Source organism: Lampetra planeri, chromosome 46 (assembly GCF_965212315.1).
Source record: "Lampetra planeri chromosome 46, kcLamPlan1.2.h2, whole genome shotgun sequence".
NCBI classification, from domain to species: Eukaryota; Metazoa; Chordata; class Hyperoartia; order Petromyzontiformes; family Petromyzontidae; genus Lampetra; species Lampetra planeri.
This window is the reverse complement of record NC_136152.1, coordinates 6,173,222-6,192,689: the sequence shown is the minus strand read 5'-3', so window position 1 is coordinate 6,192,689 and position 19,468 is coordinate 6,173,222. Positions and strand designations below refer to the sequence as shown.

At 46.7% G+C, this 19,468-nt stretch overlaps 1 protein-coding gene across 1 annotated transcript in view; it reads left to right on the top strand.

The window, feature by feature from the left end:
* Positions 1-16,867, top strand: part of LOC144733355 (phospholipid phosphatase-related protein type 5-like) — a 49,607-nt gene extending 32,740 nt beyond the window's left edge. The window contains exons 5-8 of the mRNA XM_078615216.1: positions 1,115-1,473; positions 1,836-2,012; positions 7,031-7,165; positions 14,002-16,867. Coding sequence (XP_078471342.1) covers positions 1,115-1,473; positions 1,836-2,012; positions 7,031-7,165; positions 14,002-14,034 — 704 coding nt within the window. The 3' untranslated portion in view covers positions 14,035-16,867. The remainder of the gene's footprint in view (positions 1-1,114; positions 1,474-1,835; positions 2,013-7,030; positions 7,166-14,001) is intronic.
* The last annotated feature ends 2,601 nt before the right edge of the window (positions 16,868-19,468 follow it).

Sequence of the window (19,468 nt, the reverse complement as noted above, 5' to 3'; positions counted from 1 at the left end):
TCAACCACATACTTAGTTGACCCAGATATAAAATCCACCTTTACACTCACCTCAATACATATCCACCTATCTAACCAAATCACCCACCCACCACAATATCTACCTACTTATCTATCTATCAAAAGACAAAGATCCCCCATATAGCCTTAACAGACTGTAGGGGCAAATGCTGTTAGCGAGCACCTCTAAAGGCCACAACGGTACACGAGGGGGTGGGTGGCCAGCACGACGCCCGACCGCCTTTGTCTCCCTAGTGGTGATGTTTACACACCGCACCAGGTACTCATTTGAGGCTGAGTCGACCTCGGGGAGGCCCAGGACCGGTTCAGATAATCGTCACTGGTGTTGGCCGTGAGCGGGAATCGAACTCGGGTCGCCGGGTTCATAGCGCAGCGCGCTAACCGCTACACCCATCCACCCACCCAATGCCACGCAAATCTGCCGGGCTCACCACCTGCCTACTCTGCCACCCAACCACCCATCTAAGGTTGCCACCTGTCCTGGTTTTTCCGGGATCGTCCTTTTGTTGTCAGGTCGAGGTTATTGTCAGTTGTGCAATAATACACCCACTCAAGATGACGCATTCACACGTAGTATAGTGAGGTGGCAACCCTTCACACACCCCTCCCCACCCACGCTCCCCAACTCACCCCACTGCAGTTTCCCCTGCTCACCTCCAGGCCCGGCTCTTTTCGGATAGGGGGGCCCATTACAGGTCTTGTGTTCATGGGGGGGGGGGGGGTACCATAACAGTGGTGTACACCGCTAAGGAGGGTCAACTTGGGTAATGCCAAAGACGACATCGTGGTAAGGAGATGTTAACTTCCACGCCTGGTATGCAAGAGGTCGTGGTTTGGACCCTGACCCTGACGCCTGTTGTATGTTTGGAGTTTGCGTGTGCATTTAGAGTATTTGGCTCCTGTACATTTACACGTGTTGACAAGCCACTTCGTTGAGTTATTGTTTGTCATGGCTAAGGTCACTTTTGAAATAAAACACATAGGTCAGTGGGCCTTACCTGGTATTTGGTGGTAGCACAGCAGTCCACACCCCGGCAAGCCCCCGCTCACCCCCCTGCCCCCACCCCCACCCCCCCGCTCCCCCACACACCCAGGCGTGTTCGCGTTTGGCTACTTCGCCACGGACATCTTCGTCAACGTGGGCCAGGTGGTGACGGGGAGCCCCGTGCCGCACTTCCTCAGCGTCTGCCGGCCCAACTACACCGCGCTGGGCTGCGGCGCCGGCGCAGTTGCCGGTGGCGGTGGCGCCGGTGCCGGCGGCGGTGCGGTTGCCATGGCGGCGGTGGTGGCGGTTGGCGGCGGTAACGGCGGAGTCGGAGTCGCGACGGCGCGCTTCGTGGCGGGCGCCGAGGACGGAGCGTGCACGGGCGACGGGCCGCTGGTGCAGCAAGCGCGACGATCGTTCCCGTCCAAGGACGCGGCGCTGGCCATGTACGCCGCCCTCTACGTGACGGTGAGTGCCGCACGCTCCCTCCGTCCCCGCCCATGCCCTCCCACAAACAAATAGGGTGGCAGGGTGGCGCGATGGTAACGCCTTGTTCCCGTGCAGCTAGAAGGGGCCTGGGTTTGAATCCACTTAACGACATCTGTCGTGAAGCGGACTGGCGTGTACTATTTACGGTTACCGCGGCGATAACCGGGGCGGCCTGTCCGGGTCGAACCGCAAACCTTGAAGACAAGCAGGCGAATGTGCACCAGCTGTGCCACGATGCCATTGTCGCTGGCGACGACGGTGATGATGACGACAATGAAGGCGACGGTGATGATGCTCGCACGGTGGCTGCCGATGCCGGCCCGGCGACGTGCCGCGTGCAGATGTACGTGACGAGCACGGTGCGGGCGAGGAGCACGCGGCTCGCTAAGCCCGTGCTGTGCCTGGCCGTGCTGTGCCTGGCCTGCGTCGCCGGGGTCAACCGCGTCACCGAGTTCCGCAACCACTGGGGAGACGTCCTGGCCGGGTTCACCGTGGGGCTTGGAATCGCCTTCTTCCTGGTAACGATCCCCCCTTCCCCCCTCCCCCATCCCTCCCCTCCCTCCTCCCCCACCCCCTCCCCTTTTCTCTCACCCCTTCTTCCTCCCCCTCGAGCAACTATGATTATCACAGTTGGCTATGTACTGTGCAGAAGAGCAACACACACACGTCCAGCAGTCGATTGAAATTGAGTTTATTTTTACCCACCAGGTAAGGCCACAGAGCTATCATAGGTTTTTTATTATTATTTTTATAATAATAGTTTACATTTTTCGAAAACTTGCAATTTGCAGGCAGCTCAGGATTTAGTGGATGTGCCTTAGGCTCAGAGAGCAAAGTCAAAGCACTATAGCAATACCAATGGCACAATATACATTAAAGAATGCAAAGCGATCGAGTTTCTCGTCATCTTGCATGGATTTTATTCCTTGCAAACTACCGTCAAGTTAGAGGAACGCACTGCCAATTTTTGGCCACGACCATGGAAAGCAACCCTTTCCTCATTCTGAGACATCTGCAAGTCGCAGGGCGGGTGTCCCGTTCACTGCTGAAATCTCGAAATGGGCAAGTGGTTCAGCATTAATATTATTGAGAGAGGCATAGCAACGTTGTTTTTAAAGACATTGTACTCACATCAGAGAACTGTAGCAACATGACCGCACTCTATGATAGCTGGTGCCAAACTGTGCCACACGCCCTCCCGCATAGCCTTCAGGGGGAGCCTTGGTACGTCTTCAGGTATGAAGACATACCGATAAAGCTATTTTATTATAGCATGTCATTGGAACGGAATCAGGAGAAAAAACTAATCACGCGCACGTACGTCATCGGAATGGGAAAGGATGAATGTACGAAAAAATTCTTGACATGGCACCCCAACGATGTTTTCTTTAAATTTTAATGATGCAAGAAATCGGTAGAGTAGCCCGGTTTACATGAGCGGGCATACGGAAACTCCCGGGGGGGCGGGGGTGGGGTGACTCAACACAGCCAACGATGGATATGCTGTGGGTAACGGCCAGTGCTCAGCAGTGGATTAACCAAAGGCTGTAGGTGATACCCTTATACTGGTAGGAACGAAGTGGACCAGACCACCAATAGATGAATGTGTCCGTCCGTCCGCGTCCGTCCGTCCGTCTGTCCGCGTCCGTCCGTCTGTCCGCGTCCGTCCGTCCGCGTCCGTCCGTCCGTCCGTGTATCAACATCGCCCCCTACTGCAAACACTTGGCATGACCCTGTCCGACAAGATGGCCGCCCGCTCCCCCTGCGATCTGTGAATTAAACAAGATGGCCGTCGCTTCCGGCGCATCACGGCAAAACTTTAAACTTCGCTTCAAAATTACTTCACTGAAACGCAGCACGTTTATTTAAAAAAATACTTTACTGAAACGCAGCACGTTTTTTTAACACAGAGACAAGAAACATTTATTAACACAGAGACGAGATACATTTAATCGCCTTATTTGTGCACGAAAAGCACGGGGCGAGGCCTAGTGCGGCAGGCTTCATGAGGCCTATTGCGGCAGGCTTATTAACACAGAGATGAAACGCAGCACGTTTATTTAAAAAAAAAATACTTTACTGAAACGCAGCATGTTTTTTTAACACAGAGACAAGAAACATTTATTAACACAGAGACGAGATACATTTAATCGCCTTATTTGTGCACGAAAAGCACGGCGCGAGGCCTAGTGCGGCAGGCTTCGCGAGGCCTAGTGCGGCAGGCTTATTAACACAGAGATGAAACGCAGCACGTTTATTTAAAAAAAAATTACTTTACTGAAACGCAGCACGTTTTTTTAACACAGAGACGAGATACATTTAATCGCCTTATTTGTGCACGAAAAGCACGGCGCGAGGCCTAGTGCGGCAGGCTTCGCGAGGCCTAGTGCGGCAGGCTTCGCGAGGCCTAGTGCGGCAGGCTTCGCGAGGCCTAGTGCAGAAGGTGGTGGTGGGGGGTGGTGGGGTGGTGGTGGGGGGGTGGTGGGGGGTGGTGGGAGGGGTGGTGTTGAGGGTGGTGTTGGGGGGGTCTTTAAATCTCACAGCGTTTCTTGTCAAAACAAACACTTTTAATTAACGTTACACTAGAATACAGTTACATTTTTTCTTTAACTCCTCTATACCCGGTCGATATCCCTGTACCGGTACTAAGTATTATTCCTACCAGCCCACCCCGCAGGGTCCTGTTAGAATATTATTTATCGCCATTAGAGCCAGGCACGTGCAAACCGAACTGAAACGTCGAATGCGTCTTGCCTAGTAGGGGTCAAATCTATTTCCAAACGACGATGATGATGACGATGACGATTTTGGCCGCTGATCTTTTTTAAACGCGGCCGGGGTAAAATGGCCGCACGCCGCCCCCCCCCCCCCCCCTCGTTGGGGAAACGTCGCTTGGGGGGGCTGTTCTTGACGTGCAAGGGAATCGCTATTAGCACAGACGGGGGGCATTGTTTTTACCTCTGAGCAAAGTTGAATGCCACGCGTGCGGCCCGGACCAATTTTGTCTCGGTCGGTGAGCAATAAGCAGAGCGAAAGGGGGTGGTTGGGGGGCGACTTCAAAAGCTGTCTTCGGTTTTTACGATTTTTCACGTTTTTTATTGCATGAGTCGTCCGGGGCACAGTAGACGTCATAAAAAATTTAGGGAAAATGTGAGGAAAACTTAAATATGAAGTTAAAAGACGTTGCTCAAATGCAAATGGTGGAAAACGTGAAAAACAATGTGGAGTTAAAATGGACGCGTCTAGTTGGAGCCGGCGTGGAAATGTCATCTGGCCGTTTTATAATGAAGACGTGTGTCGCAGCTGTCAGTCCTGCAAATTCCACTGCAGGCAGAAAGGTGCTGTGGATGTTTTGGATCATCTGTATGGTGGGTAGGTGTTAAAAAAAAGAATAGGCCTTGTTCGATCCACTGCTAGATATAGGCTAGATGAAAGCTTAACATCTGCGGTGGCGAGATGTTAACTACCTGATATGCAGGAGGTCGTGGGTTCGATGCCGACTTTAACACCTGCTGTATATTTGGAGCTTGCGTGTTCTCCCCGTAGTCGTGCGGATTTTTCTCCGGGTCCTCTGCTTTTTAAAAAATATACATTTAGGATCAATGGGCATATTTTTGCCTGCTATTAATGTCCATGCAATCAGCTACTTCGTTGAGCTGTCGTTTGTGATAGCCAAGCCGTTTCTAAAAAATAATCTATATAGCTCAGTGGGCCTTACCTGGTAAAATAAACATAAACATAGTTCATGCTTTGTCCATTATGGGGGGGGGGGTGGGGTTTGTTGTACTTCACGGTGATGGTCATTGTGAGTTGGTGAAGGAAAGGCCGGGGGAGTGGTAGGGAGAGGGAGGCTGGCGATGGGGTGGAGGGCAGGAGAAGAGTTTCCATATTCGCCGTGTGGCTGGCAATCGACATTTAGGCGAGCCCGGTTCATCGTGCAGTGTGCCCCACTACTGTCTGCATGCCACATACACGCTTATATAGTGAGAAGTAGTAGTCATAGTGTTTGGTAACAATTGTGTGCGTGCGTGATCCAAGGAATGGATTACACAAAAAACTCGTTTCTTGAGAATTACTCTTTTGTGTTTTGTGCGTTGTCCTTCCCCCGCACCTCCGAATGGCACGGTTGGCTACGTAGTGTGCGAAAGAAGTTCAACATACACACACATGGTAGTTAATGAAAAAAATAACTTAAAAAGGTATACTTTTCCTTTTGCTGTTAAAGAATAACATGACAACTCTTGTCCCTTTGCTGTTGTTTAAAGCAAAGGGAAATCGAGTAGAAATGGGGCAGGACACATCGTGATGACAGCTGATGAGAGACCGACATTAAACCGGCAGAAGGGAAGCGAAACAGTGGGAGACTGGGGCGAGACATCGCAGAGTTCGGAGGTCACGAGTGGACAGCTACGGGGGGGAAACGAAAGTACATTTGGAGAGTCCTTTGCCCAGGAGTAGGAAGTTACATACTGATAATAACAACAGTAACAACAACAACAGAAACAACAGCTACTATTCTCGTTGGCTTGAGTTCAATTCCAGCCATGAATTCCAATGAGCCATTGTATTTAGCCTCTCCTAGGTTGACTCGGCATTAAATAAATACTTGTGAAGTGTCTGAGAATCAGCACTGCACGGCAGTGTTCGTTTCAACGGAATTAAGTGAATAAATGCACCGTGCATGTCAACTCTATTCGTTGAACCGGCAACTATTCTTGCCACGTTGTGTAAAAGTTAACTGTTTCTCCTCTTACATGCATATTTCATGCCTTAAGAGCAAAGTTTAATGTAATTATTAAATGATCGAAGCTGGAGCGTGGTCGTGACGATGAGGACGATGTTGCCCCTCCTCTTCGTGTGGTTGCAAGTGCGCGCGTTTCTCTGCTTATGTAATGTGCCTGTGGAATTTCCGTAATTGTGCATGCACCACAGAATCGGGGACGTGGGGTCCATATGTCCCACTGTGAGACCTGAGGCTGTAGCACGTGGCACATTAATCGCATTCCACGAATGCATTAAAATATTTTAACGAACGACTGGAAGGACAGATGCTTGGATTAACCAACGGATGAATGATTGAATGTCTCTGCATACTGATCGTGGTTTTGCATCGTAAGCCAATTCTGTCGGAAGGATGTGACTGAGTGAACGACTGAACAACGGAGTTGCCATTGTTACATTGTTCACAACTTCAAGCACCAGCCCATGTATGAACGATTCAATGTACGAATGAACAAATAAGTGAATGAATGAATGAAATCACTAACTAACAAATGTTCGGCTTTATTCCCTGGCAGGGAGTTTGCATTGTTCACAACTTCAATCACCCGTCCGCGTGTGAACCATTAAATGACCGCATGAACAAACAATTGGACGAATAAATGAACTAACGAATGAACAAATGGAAGGCTTTGTTCCCTAGCAGGGATGTTGCACCGTTTACAATTTCCGTGAACTGTCCGTGAATGAACAATTCACGAACGCGTGAACAAATGAATGAATGAATGACTTCATAAATGTCTCCGTTTGCTGGCAGGGCTTTTGCGTCGTTCACAACTTCCGCCGGCAGTCCGTACTGGCGGCAAAGCCCCGGCACGAGGCGGCCTACGGCATGTCGCTGCTGGCTCTGCCGCGTGTCGAGAGCCCCCTTGACACCCGCAACACCACCCAGGTATTTCTCGTCACCCGCCGTGCAACACGACAGCCGTGACCGGGTCCGCCGCTGGCTGAGTTGTTCTCGCTGGCTGAACCCTTTTCTCGTTCCGGTGACGTATGTACGTGTACGTCATAGGCCTTTTTCTAACGATCCCGTTTTCGATGACGAATGTGTATGCCGTCGTGTACGTCATCGGAACAGAATCGGAAGAGAAAAATTACTTTATGGGTACCGAGGCTCCCACAAGGCCATTGTGGGAGGGCGTGCGGCAGTTTGGCGCCAGCTATCATAGACTGTGTTGGTCGTGTCGCGACGGTTCTCTGCGGTGAGTACAATGTCGTTAAAAACAATGGCGCTATGCCTCTCAGAATAAAATTAATGCTGAACGGGACCCATCCTGCAACTTGCAGTCGTCTCGGAACGGGAAAGGGTTATAGTATTCATGTATGTGTGTATGTTGAACTTCTTTCGTACCGTACATAGCCAACCGTGCTAATCGGAGGTGTGGGGGTGGGGGAGAAGGACAACAAACTAAACACAATAACAAGCAGTTTAATCGAGATGATTTAAAAGTGTATAACTCTAGGGGATTCCTAATATCCGAAGGAAGAAGCGTTCCAGACGGCCACAGAAGCGCATCTGAAAGCGCCGCGTGATGCGGCGACCATCTTCACGTTCAACCGGACCGAGGCATTAAACGTTACTTTCCAGCGAAATGTAATAACAGCGCATGCAAGGTCAGATGCTGCCTCCGTGTGTGGTTAGCACATTGGGATGGCAATCCGGGGGGCTCGGGTTCACTCTCCCAGCGTGTTAGTGGAAACAACGTCACAGGTTTCTTAAATCCCCCCACCAAGGCCGCTGTCCACTCGGGCAGTGTAGATGGGTACACTGCAGTCGATTGACAGGCCGCATATGGTGGGGCAAAGTGTGGGGTAATCTCACCTTTTTCAAGGTATCTTGAAGCGGGCTCTCCAGAGCTCCCCCTGTAGTGGAGGCCCTTCCGCCAGTGGTGGTAGCGAGCGTGAAATTGCAGGGCCCGCACCTTTATCACCTTTTTTGGGCGAAGTCGGCCATTACGTGACGATGCCTTTGGCTGGCTGTCACCGGTTACCAATGGACATTAACCTGAGGATATGGCTGAGGGAAAGACGCAAATGTAGGTACCGCAAGTTCCCGAAGCAACTCAACGTAACCGTGTGAGGGACATGCTTGGAACACCCGTCAGAGTGAGAATACCCCTGTTTAGCCTACTGAAGGTGGGCCCTTATCAAAATGGTGGAACAAAGGGGTTGGTAAGCGTAGGTTGGAGTGGTTTTAGAAGCAATGTAACAATGTGCCCAACGAAGAACGTTTTTAAAAGCGTTGTACGTGGCCCGTTCGTCTGTATCAGCTTTGTGGATTGTTGCATAGCGAGGCCAAAGGGGGATATAGTGACATCCTTCATCCAGCAGTGACTCGATCATGGCCGATGATGTTGATGAGAAGACCCTTCAATTAATGAGCGCTACACTGATGAGGTGTGCGATTTGGTGAATTAATAAATCACTCACGCACTCACACATGCACAGACATGGACGCTTGTGTTTGTGTGCCCTGCATGCGATGTGACATTGTGTGACATCACGTCGAATTTAGCTGGCATAGCTAGCACAATTTTAATTCAAGTGAGCACATTGCCCGGTTAGACATCCCGCCTTACTCGCAGACTCCAGAGGGATATTGTTACAGTGCTGCCTGCACACTCTCACGTTTGAAAGGTCATTTCTTTGGAACTGCTTTTTGTCTTCTTGGTTCTTTCGGTAAAGTCACGTAGAAGGGAAATAATAAAATAATAAAAAGAAAACATAATAAAATACTATTCTCACGACGTTTCGGCCACAATGCAAGCAGCCGCCCTCAGGTGAAGAACAGGTCTGTCGGAAAGACAGCGTCTGAATGAACACCACCAAGCTTGGCAGCGTATATTTAAGTTGGGTTAGGGGAGGAAGGGCGCCTTGACAAATGAATTTGCATATCAACAGAGGAATTTAGCATATTTATGGAAAATGCAGATATGGGATTAGTCACTACTTGTGGAATGCGCTGTATTTCCGACAGACCTGTTCTTCACCTGAGGACGGCTGCTTGCGGTGTGGCCGAAACGTCGTGATAATTGTATTTTATTATGTTTTATTTGTATTATTTTATTATTTCCCTTCTACGTGACTTTACCGAAAGAACCAAGAAGATGAATCCCTGCAGTCACGAAAGCTTTAAATCAAAATTTACTGCTTTTTGTGTTTAGTTTGTTGTCCTTCCCGCGCACCTCCGATGAGCATGGTTGGATACGTACGGTGCGAAAGAAGTTCAACACATACGCGTCCTCGTACATACTCTCCCACGTGCACGTGCTCAGTATAAGGTTGTCGGCTTATTTTGGCGCAGGTAAAAGCCACGGGGAAATAAATGCCCATTTTCGATGGGGAACTGGTTCTGCAGTAGAAACATGGTCACAGCAGCAGCCAAAAAAACGCGCACAAAAAACAATGAAAAAACAGCTGTCCATGGTCGGGTTGCGAATGGTAAGGTCGCGCAACAGCCCAGTACAACCAGCACAAAGGATGCAAGGCCAATAGAATGCACCGCATGCAAAAAAACCATGAATACATTTTAACTTACAGTCTGGAAAGGAGAGTGATCAATGTCAATTGCCCACAAAGTAAAATAAAAAGTGTAAGAAATAGCATGAATATATCTAATGCATGTATGCACGCGGCTCTCATGTCTGTGATTACAAAAATGATTTGGCGCACCGGCAGAAATAATATTCCCAATGTAAAACGGTTCGTCCGTTCGTTTCTCAGTCCGCTTGTCCTGGTGAGGATCGTGGCGGCAGCTTGTTGAGTAGGGCGGTCCAGACCTCCAGCACAATATTACTACACACTACTATACTTCATAATTAACGTTTTTGGGTTAGATCGCGTTTTTTATAAATGTGTCGTAACCCTCCACCACCCGACACGACCAATCAGCAAAAAAGTGTCACGTTGACAAAAGACAAATAGTTCACTACTTTAGCCCACCGATGTGTTGAAGAGAATGGCGAATTGCCTGATGATGCTGGATGTAATTACTAGCAAAACGTCATACTCAAAAACTGTAAATGTTGTGGATTCACTCTTCAACACACCGGTGGGCTAAAGTAGTGAACTATTTGTCTTTTTTTTACTGTTTGGCCGTGTCGGGTGGTGGAGGGTTACGACACATTTATAAATAACACGATCTAACCCAAAAACGTTCCTTATGAAGTATATTGGTCGCGAAAGCCTACGTGTTAAACACACTGCTATACACTACACACTACTATAGACTACGCTATACAATACACTATACACGACTATACACTACACTACTACACTATACACTACTACACTATACACTACTATACACTACACTATACACTACTTTGCTTTTGTTAGCACGTTTCTAGCCCTGCCCACTTCCCCCGTCCAGCAGCAGCATCGACTCAACACTACCCTCCCCCTACTCCCCCCTCCCTTGCCCCTCCCCCATAACCTCTTACCACAGCACCTCCCCCACTTCAGCTAAAAAATGTCTTGCTGTAGTTTTCACACCTGATGATGATTGCTTGTGTTGCAATCGAAACGTCGTGATTTAATTTATTTTATATTTCATACCTATGTGATTTTACCGAAAGAACCAAAGAGTATGGATCCCTGCATCCCCGAAAACTTCTAATCTAGAATATACACTACTATACGCTACTATACTACACACTACACTATACACTACTATACAATACACTATACACTACTATACACTATACACTACACTATATGCTACTATACTATACACTACTATGCATAGACTATAGCTCTTCCTGGGGAATCCGCAGGCGTTCCCAGGCCAGCCGAGCGACATCGTCCCGCCAGCGTGCCCTGGAGTGGCCCCCGAGGTCTTCGTGAAATGGTGTTTATTAAAAAATAGATGTTGTGGAAAAAATATTTTCTCACTCAACGGATATCTCTATAAAGTACATACAGCGATGTACCTCATGCTACATCAATACTCTGAGTGGTGTCGTGTTTCACAAATGGAAAGTTACGAACTTAAATCCCAGGCCAGGGAGAGACATTAGCCCTTCATCTCTGGAGGATGGATAAAATATGTATCGTTGTGTAGAAAGCCAACTGTTTTTTGTTATTCTGAATGGAAAACTAATTTATTTTGAACTGCTTTGCGTTTTTAGTTTGTTGTCCTTCGCCCGCACCTCCGATCAGCACGGTTGGCTACGTACAGTGGGATAGAAGTTCAACATACGTACACACACATGGCCTTTAATTAAGAAACAACTTAAAAATATATACATTTCCCTTTGCTGTAAAAAATAAAATGAAAACTCTTGTTCCTTTTACTGCTAAAGCAAAGGGAAATCAAGTGGAAATGGGGCAGGACACATCATGATAACAGCTGACGAGAGATGAGAGACTCCATTACACTGGGGAAGTTCAACATTCATCCATACCAGACCTGCATCTGTCATGTTATGTGGAGCCCTTAATCCACTGTTGGATGAAGCCCTCCCCACATCTTTCAATCATGGGGGGTTGTTTGGATATACTTCACCCTGCTGGTCAGGGGCCATCCATAAATGACTTCACGCGATTTTGGACGATTTTTTACCCCCCCCCCCCTCGTCACACGGCGTCACAAAAAGTCAGAGCCTCCTCAAGTATGACGTCACAAAGCTCTCCCCCACCCCCCAAAACCATATTTCTATTTTGAAAATAAAACATGCTTCAAATCGCTTTAAACTATTGTCATTGTAGTGCGTATTTAATGTGGCGCTGCACTCTGATGTTGTAGGAGTGTTGTTATAACAATTAGTGTTGTTATAACAATTCTATATTTATTTAAAGTTGATGTGACGTCACATTTCTCAACCCCCACCCCCCTCGTCATACATCGTCACAAATGTCTGACCCCAATCCCCCCCCCCCTAGGTGCGTGACGTCATTTATGGACGGCCCCTCAGTGCGTGTTGGTGAAGGGGATGTCTGGGATTGGTCGGGATATCACGTGCCACTGATGTTAGCCGTGACCGGAAATCAAAGTTGGGTTGTCAATTTCAAAGTGCAATGGAGGGGCTGGGTGGGGGGTGGGAGGGGTGGGGCTGGGTGGGGAGGGGTGGGGCTGGGTGGGGAGGGGCTGCGTGGGGAGAGGCTGGGTGTGGAGGGTGGGGCTGGGTGGGGAGGGGCTGGTCACCCCGTGGTGCCCTTATAAAACTCAACGTTTAACCTACTCACGCCGGGGTGTGCCCGCCCTCACAGTCGGGCATATTTGCGGAATACACCACGCCGCCGTTCACCCTGGCCATTGACCGAGCAACCCAACGTTCCTACCAGCTCCCTCCGCAGGACAATGTGTTAATCGGCACTCCCCATTCTGTTAGCGGGTAGCTGCCCCTTCTGTGTTGTTGCTTCAACCCACCCCTCTCATAGGAACGTGGATTTTTTCCCCTCCCAATTGACTCAGAGCTGTAAACAGAATATAATCATCATCTCCCTATGCTCACTGAGGAACCACTTTGACATCTTAAATATCGTAATAATAATATTATTATTGTGTGATGTGCCTCGAAAGCTAGCACGAGTGACCTGCTCTGAGTCTGTCTGGTCAGCGTATTCCAAATATAAATCCTCACAAGATCAGAACTCTGTTTTGAGGTACCAAGAATTAGTAACAAACTTGGAGACCGTTTATTCACCAATGACAACCACCGGAACGATCTGGAATCTCATTCTTCTGCTTTCATATGGTTGTGGATGAAGTAGCAGCTATAAATCTTAGTCTGGCTTGTGAATGAATCCAACTAGTTTCCTCAGAGATCCCTCACAGTGGACACAGGTTCTAGTAACTATTTAACTACTATATATATATTTAGCAGGTCAGGCCCACTGAGCTATGCAGCTCTTTTTCAGAAGCGAACTGGCTGTCACAAATGATAGCTCAACGAAGTGGCTTATCATCATGCGGAAGGTACAGCAGCCAAATACTTGAAACGCATGTTGACTCTGAATGTGGAGGAAAAAACCGGAGGACCCAGAGGAAAATCCACGTGAACACGGGGAGAACATGCAAACTCCAAATATACAGGCAGTAGCGTCGGGATCGAACCCATGAACCTCCTGTATACCAGGCGATGGAATTAACATCTCACCACCGTGGCGCTCAAGGTGGCGAGAGACCCAGAGAGATCCACATACACAGAGACCCGCATAGTCACACAGAGACCTATAAACTAATGCAGAGACCCATAGCCTCACACATGAAGATCCATAGAGTAACACAGAGACCCGTAAACTCACGCATAAAGATCCAACGACTCACAGATCCATAGGCTAACACAGAGACCCGTAAACTCAAGCAATACCAACAGACTCACACATAACCCTACAGAGTCACACATATACCAATGTACTCACAGGGACCCAAATATTAACCAAGAGACCAATAGACGCATAAACTGTCGTCTTCTCAATAACTCGTAAAGCTGTTCCAATTTGAATTAGTCTTTAGTTTATAGTTGTGTCGCTCCTAGGGCCTCACCATATATAAAACCAGACGACATGATCAACGCGTTGCACAACAAACCGGAGCAAAAAAGGACAATTTGCAAAAATGGAAATGCTCTTTGCTCTGACAGCTACCCATCAGCGACTGTACTGCTAAAAATAATACTTCCGAGGGCGAGTGATTTCGTGAAATCTGAACAGACTCCCATGCATGTGCCTGATTTTTCATCCTTGTGTGTGTGTGTGCGTTTCTGCTCCCCAACCTCCCACCAGAACCACGCTACTTCTATCACAGAGGTGACGTAGGCGTGCTAAGCCGCAGGACGCCTGTACGCGTGGCCTGCCCAGGGCATCAGCACCAAGGGCAGCTCCCTGCTGCCACACGTGCCCACACAGACACACGTGCACAGCAATCTGCTCCACGGTTTCATACAGGCGGACACGAAACACAAACATACGCGCATCCGTACACGCCATAGGTGCAAACCTGGTTGTAAAGGATTATGATAGCGTCAAAGATTTGTATTTAACAACAGTGGAAGTATTTGTTTTCTTGATTTCCCAGGCTGTGTTTCTTTGTATGAGTTGGTTCACACACGTCTTAGCTTTTTGGTTCAATTTGTTGTGTTTTTTTGTTGTTGTGATCCACAAAAGCCAATATGTGTCTCACGATGCTTTTAAAGAGGATACGTGCGTTGGGATGTTTCCTCAGTTCCTTTGTCAATGGGTGTTGTGTGTGGGCGGAAAGGTATGTCGTGCGAGGACGTTTATGCCACTCGAAGGTCCACACAGATGGGTTCTTTAAGAACCCATCCCGCCATTCCCTGGGGACATCCTGTCGGGTCGGGGAGTTTCAAAGTCTGCGTGGTCCACACCAACCCTAGCCACCGAGGTAACGTTTACACGATATGGCTATACCAGGATATATCGTACGATCTAGGAATCGTGATAACCATAGCGTCTGTTGTGCAAAATATTATCACATAGTGATTACAGTTGGCCATTTTTTGTTGTTGCTTTATATATTTTATTTCCTCACGAAATATTTGTGAAATAACAAACAATAATTAATGTTCCAAATAAATACATTTTACCCATTTAATGAGTGTTTTCGAAACATCGTCTTGGAGTATTTTACTTCATAGCGGTTATAGGATGTGACAATTTTTTTAAGTCTGTCTCATTAACTATTTCCTTCCTGTATAACTGACAGCGTGTGTGTGATATAAGCGTTATAGAGTGTACCGCTGAGAAAGACGTATCACCTGTTGGTGTAGAGTGAACCTGCGATTGAATAACTTTCCAAGTTAATCTTTAATCATACCGTAAGTATAGGAAAGCACAAAAAAACCCCCATAACAATAATAAATACAGTCACAAAGTTAGGGGAAACTGATGTCGCGGGAATCATCATATCGTGAACATTTATGTCTTTCTGTATCTTACCGTACACAAATGTAGTGCAGCAGCCCGACTACAAAATTCTGGAATCCTGCCACGAGGTACGAATATTGAGGTGTATTTTCTTTTCACCTAGTTTAAGTGTCATCTTCTCACGGATAAAACACTTAACCCTTTTCCGTTCCGAGCTGTCTGCAAGTTGCAGGGTGGATCCCGGGAGCGCGCAAGCGGTTCAGCGCTTCGAGATTCATTTTATTCAGAGAGACATTGTACTCAACGCAGAGAACTGTAGCGACACGACTGCACTCTATGATAGATGGCGTCAAACTGTGCCACAAGGCCCTCCCGGAAAGGGTTAACTGTGCCGTGAAAATGCCAAATTTTACAGGACAATTTCTGTCGGAGAGTAAAATGAAACCCTTTTTTTGGTGTTTTAGTTCAATGACATTCATTTAAAGCCTCACGAACGCAACTGCCATCCTTACAACCAGGTTTGTTTTGAGTTTGTGCCATTTACACATTTCCAACGACATTTGTACTTGATCTTGAATTATCATCAGCAGCGGGAGTGCTGGCGCCGAGCGATTAACCTTAACCTTCTCGCAAATTAAATGTGATATTTGCGCAACCGATGAGGAAATCGTTGAAGCGGTATATTTTCTTTTCTGTCGGGGGGGGGGGGGTAGGGGAATTCTAAATTTAACGATGAACCACTGGCCACCATCGAGGTTTCAAACTTGATGTGCAGGTTTCCCCGTGCTTTGTACGGTCGCAGTAGATGCATTTAAAAAAAGTGCACACACAGAACGAGACAGCACAAGACGGCTGTCTCCCGAGTGGCGGGCACGGCACACACACACAAAGAGTGTTGTCCCAGGTCCGATGGCATAGGCGTGTAGGAGTGAATTCGAGTATAAATTGGTTAGCTACGTGAAATCACGATAATCTAACCTGCTTAAAAGTGAGGGAAACCTGCATTACGCACAAAGTTTGCAAAAAAAGCTATTGCGTACATATTTAATAATTCATTGAATTACTCATTGCTTTTAAACACTGACCGCTTATGCCAATTTGCTCGGGCCAGTAATTCAAGATCAAACGCCAATTCGCCACCATACGAATAAAAACACAGCATTCCTGTACATGACATTATTACCCTGTGTTTTCAGTCAATTGTCTACAAAAACTGATTATTCCAAACACCCCCCCCACTCCCCTGTACATACGATGTAGCTGTTTTTTGTACTTTGTCTGGATCTGTTTTGTATCTTTTTTGTTAAATACGGAAATTCATCTATAGCATTAGCACAACATTAACTTTCAAACAATTTAGCCATTTTAACGCACAATTAGAAACACAGTTATTGGGGAAAATGTCCTGATTTTACATGGGTTAAAATAAACTAAAAGGTATGTTGTAATGTTTAGCAAATGAAAATCGTTATCATGAGAACGTTGAATTTAAATGCACATTTTAGAAATGTTTTATGTTTACACTTGGAAAACGGATTTTCTTATTTACACTCTCACCAACCCACCGCTGTGTTTTCCCAAGTTTGACTGATGTATCCCCATTCAAACACAAATTGAGTTGTTGCACACTCCACGTGCGCTGCGATTGGTAAACATGTTCCATGTGACAGAGAGGCAATTCGCGTGTTTGTCAGAGCATCCTGGTGTAAAGTGAGACGAATAGGTAGACACACTAACAGTAAATCTCGATTTTTATTTGAACCAACCACGGTCTTTGTCTCTTCTGCATGCATGCTCGGGATGAGTCTTGTATTCCTTTTTTGACATTAAAATTTTAGGCCCAATTTAAATGTATTCAATTTATAACTTAACTTTTTATATGCATTAAATGTGAGAATTCTAATGTTTTTAAACATTCATCATGGAGTGTTTAACATACATTGGTGGAACTATACTTTGATGCAAACACTTGTATATTTCAATCGTTTAACAATTTGAAACATTACATTGCGTGTCGTAGGAATTTCCGTAGCGATGGACTTTCCGGCAGAAATGACGCCTATGCCTTGCGACGTCAAATGTTCTGATGAGTACAAAACGAGACGTGTAATCCCAATTTTTTTTTGGATTCATAAAATCGGGAACATATCACAAGTGCGCTCATTACTTGCACAAACAAAGGGGTCTACGTTGTAATTGGGTCTCTGTGTCATAAAGGACATGCTCACCCAATTATCAGGCACTGGCAATGTTTAGAAATTCCATTTGCATTTCGATTTAAAGCTTTCGTGACTGCAGGGATTCATATTCTTGGTTCTTTCGGTAAAGTCACGTAGAAGGGAAATAATAAAATAATAAAAATTAAACAAAAATTCTCACCACGTTTCGATTGCAACACAAGCAATCACCATCAGGTGTGGAAACCACACCAAGTAAATTTGAATTTTTTTTAAATTTTATTATTTAAAAAATGCCATTTTTCAAAAACATTTCTTGTTGTGGTTTTCACACCTGATGATGATTGCTTGTGTTGCAATCGAAACATCGTGAGAATTTTGTTTTATTTTTATTATTTGATTATTTCCCTTCTACGTGACTTTACCGAAAGAACCAAGAACATGCATCCATTTGCATTGTAAACTATTCACCTACGGCAAAGCCACGGGAAAGGTGAGTCGAGCCGAGGGATGTTAATGTATTGGGGGAAAAAAATGCAAAGAGAGAAGCGAATGAATGAGCGACGAGGGAGGAAAAGGATGGAAAGGGAAGAGTGAAACGGGGCCGCAAATGCATCAGGGAAAGATGAGGATTGGGAGGAAGGGGGCTGCATGAGGAGCGGCGTCTGTTTCCACAGGGGACCAGCGACGGAGAGAGGGGGAAGGGTTCAGAGTCGGTGTGGCCACACAGGGGTCACGTGATTTACCGGAGGCTTGAGCTGGTTTAGAGATATATTTGGATGAGATGAATTGGTAAACTTTATGTGACGCACCGTCGTGGGTGGTTGAGGGAAGAAGTTCAGAAAGGCCTTGCCTTTGGGACATAAATGGATGTCTAGCGCAGCATAAAATGCGCGGTCTCTTAAGTCTGCACTGTTGAACTGTCGGTTCACAGATTTGAAGCTTTCGTGACTGCAAGGATTCATACTCTTAGGTTATTTCGGTACAGTCACGTAGCTAAAAAAGAATAATAAAATAATAATAAATGAAAATAACTCACGCTGTGACGGTCCCACCTGAAGACGGAGACTTGTGTTGCCTCCGAAACGTCGTGATTTAATTGAGTTATTTTCATGTATTATTATTTTATTATTATTTTTTTACCTACGTGACTTTACCGAAAAAACCTAAGAGTTTGTCGGTTCACAGTACGTGTAGCCCTGCCGTCAGCAACCTTCTCCAAGAAATGTCGACGTGGCTGATGAAGGAGATGAGAAAATGTGTTGTAAGAGAATGGGTAACTTTTGAAGCCGCTTAATTGATTTTGTCTCCGATGCGCAACCGTAATGAACCGGTGTACATCACAGAGCTCTACTCGATGCTGCCACAGCGATGTAATGGTCAGCGCATCGGACATGCAATTTAGAGGTCATCGCAAAAATGGTGCACGTATTTCATCTTAACCCTTTCCCGTTCCGAGAAATCTGCAAGTTACAGGGTGGGTTGTCCCATTCACCGCTGAATCTCGGGACGCGAAAGGGGTTAGCATTCATTTGTCTAGAAAGGCGTAGCGCCGCAGAGAACTGTAGCAACATGACCGCACTCTACCATAGCTGGTGCCAGAACTGTGCCACACGTTCTCCCGCGTGGTCTTTTACCTCCGAGTCCATTCCGATGACGTACGCGAAAGATGATGACGTAAACGTACGTCATCGAAATGGGAAACGGGAATGCACCCCCCTCCCCCACTGTTCACCAAGAACCATCGATGGGTATACCAGACTCAGTTGATTGGTTGATCATGCGTGGTGGGGTAACGTGTGCAGTACTGCCTCCGCTTCTGAAGATGTTTGGCCAGCGTGAAAGAGTAGGCCGAATTTACCCTCTCGAGCGCCCTCGAGTGGAGATGCTTCTGCCTGCAATGGAGATGGCAAGCAAGTGAAGGACTGCGCCTTTACGTTTTAACAGACTGAGCGAACCATTAATTGTTTTACTTGTTAAACTCCTCCAGCACCTGCTGTCTGAGTTACAGCAACGTGTGATTATTCATTTCTGGTGACATAGAAGGTGACTTAATAATTATACACGAGCCCAATATTAAACGTGACAACCTCCTAATCTGTGAATTGTTTTCCTGCAACCAACACAGTTGAATCCCCCTAATTAAAAAAAAATATGGATTGTAAATGTTTTCACCTTGAGATAAAATG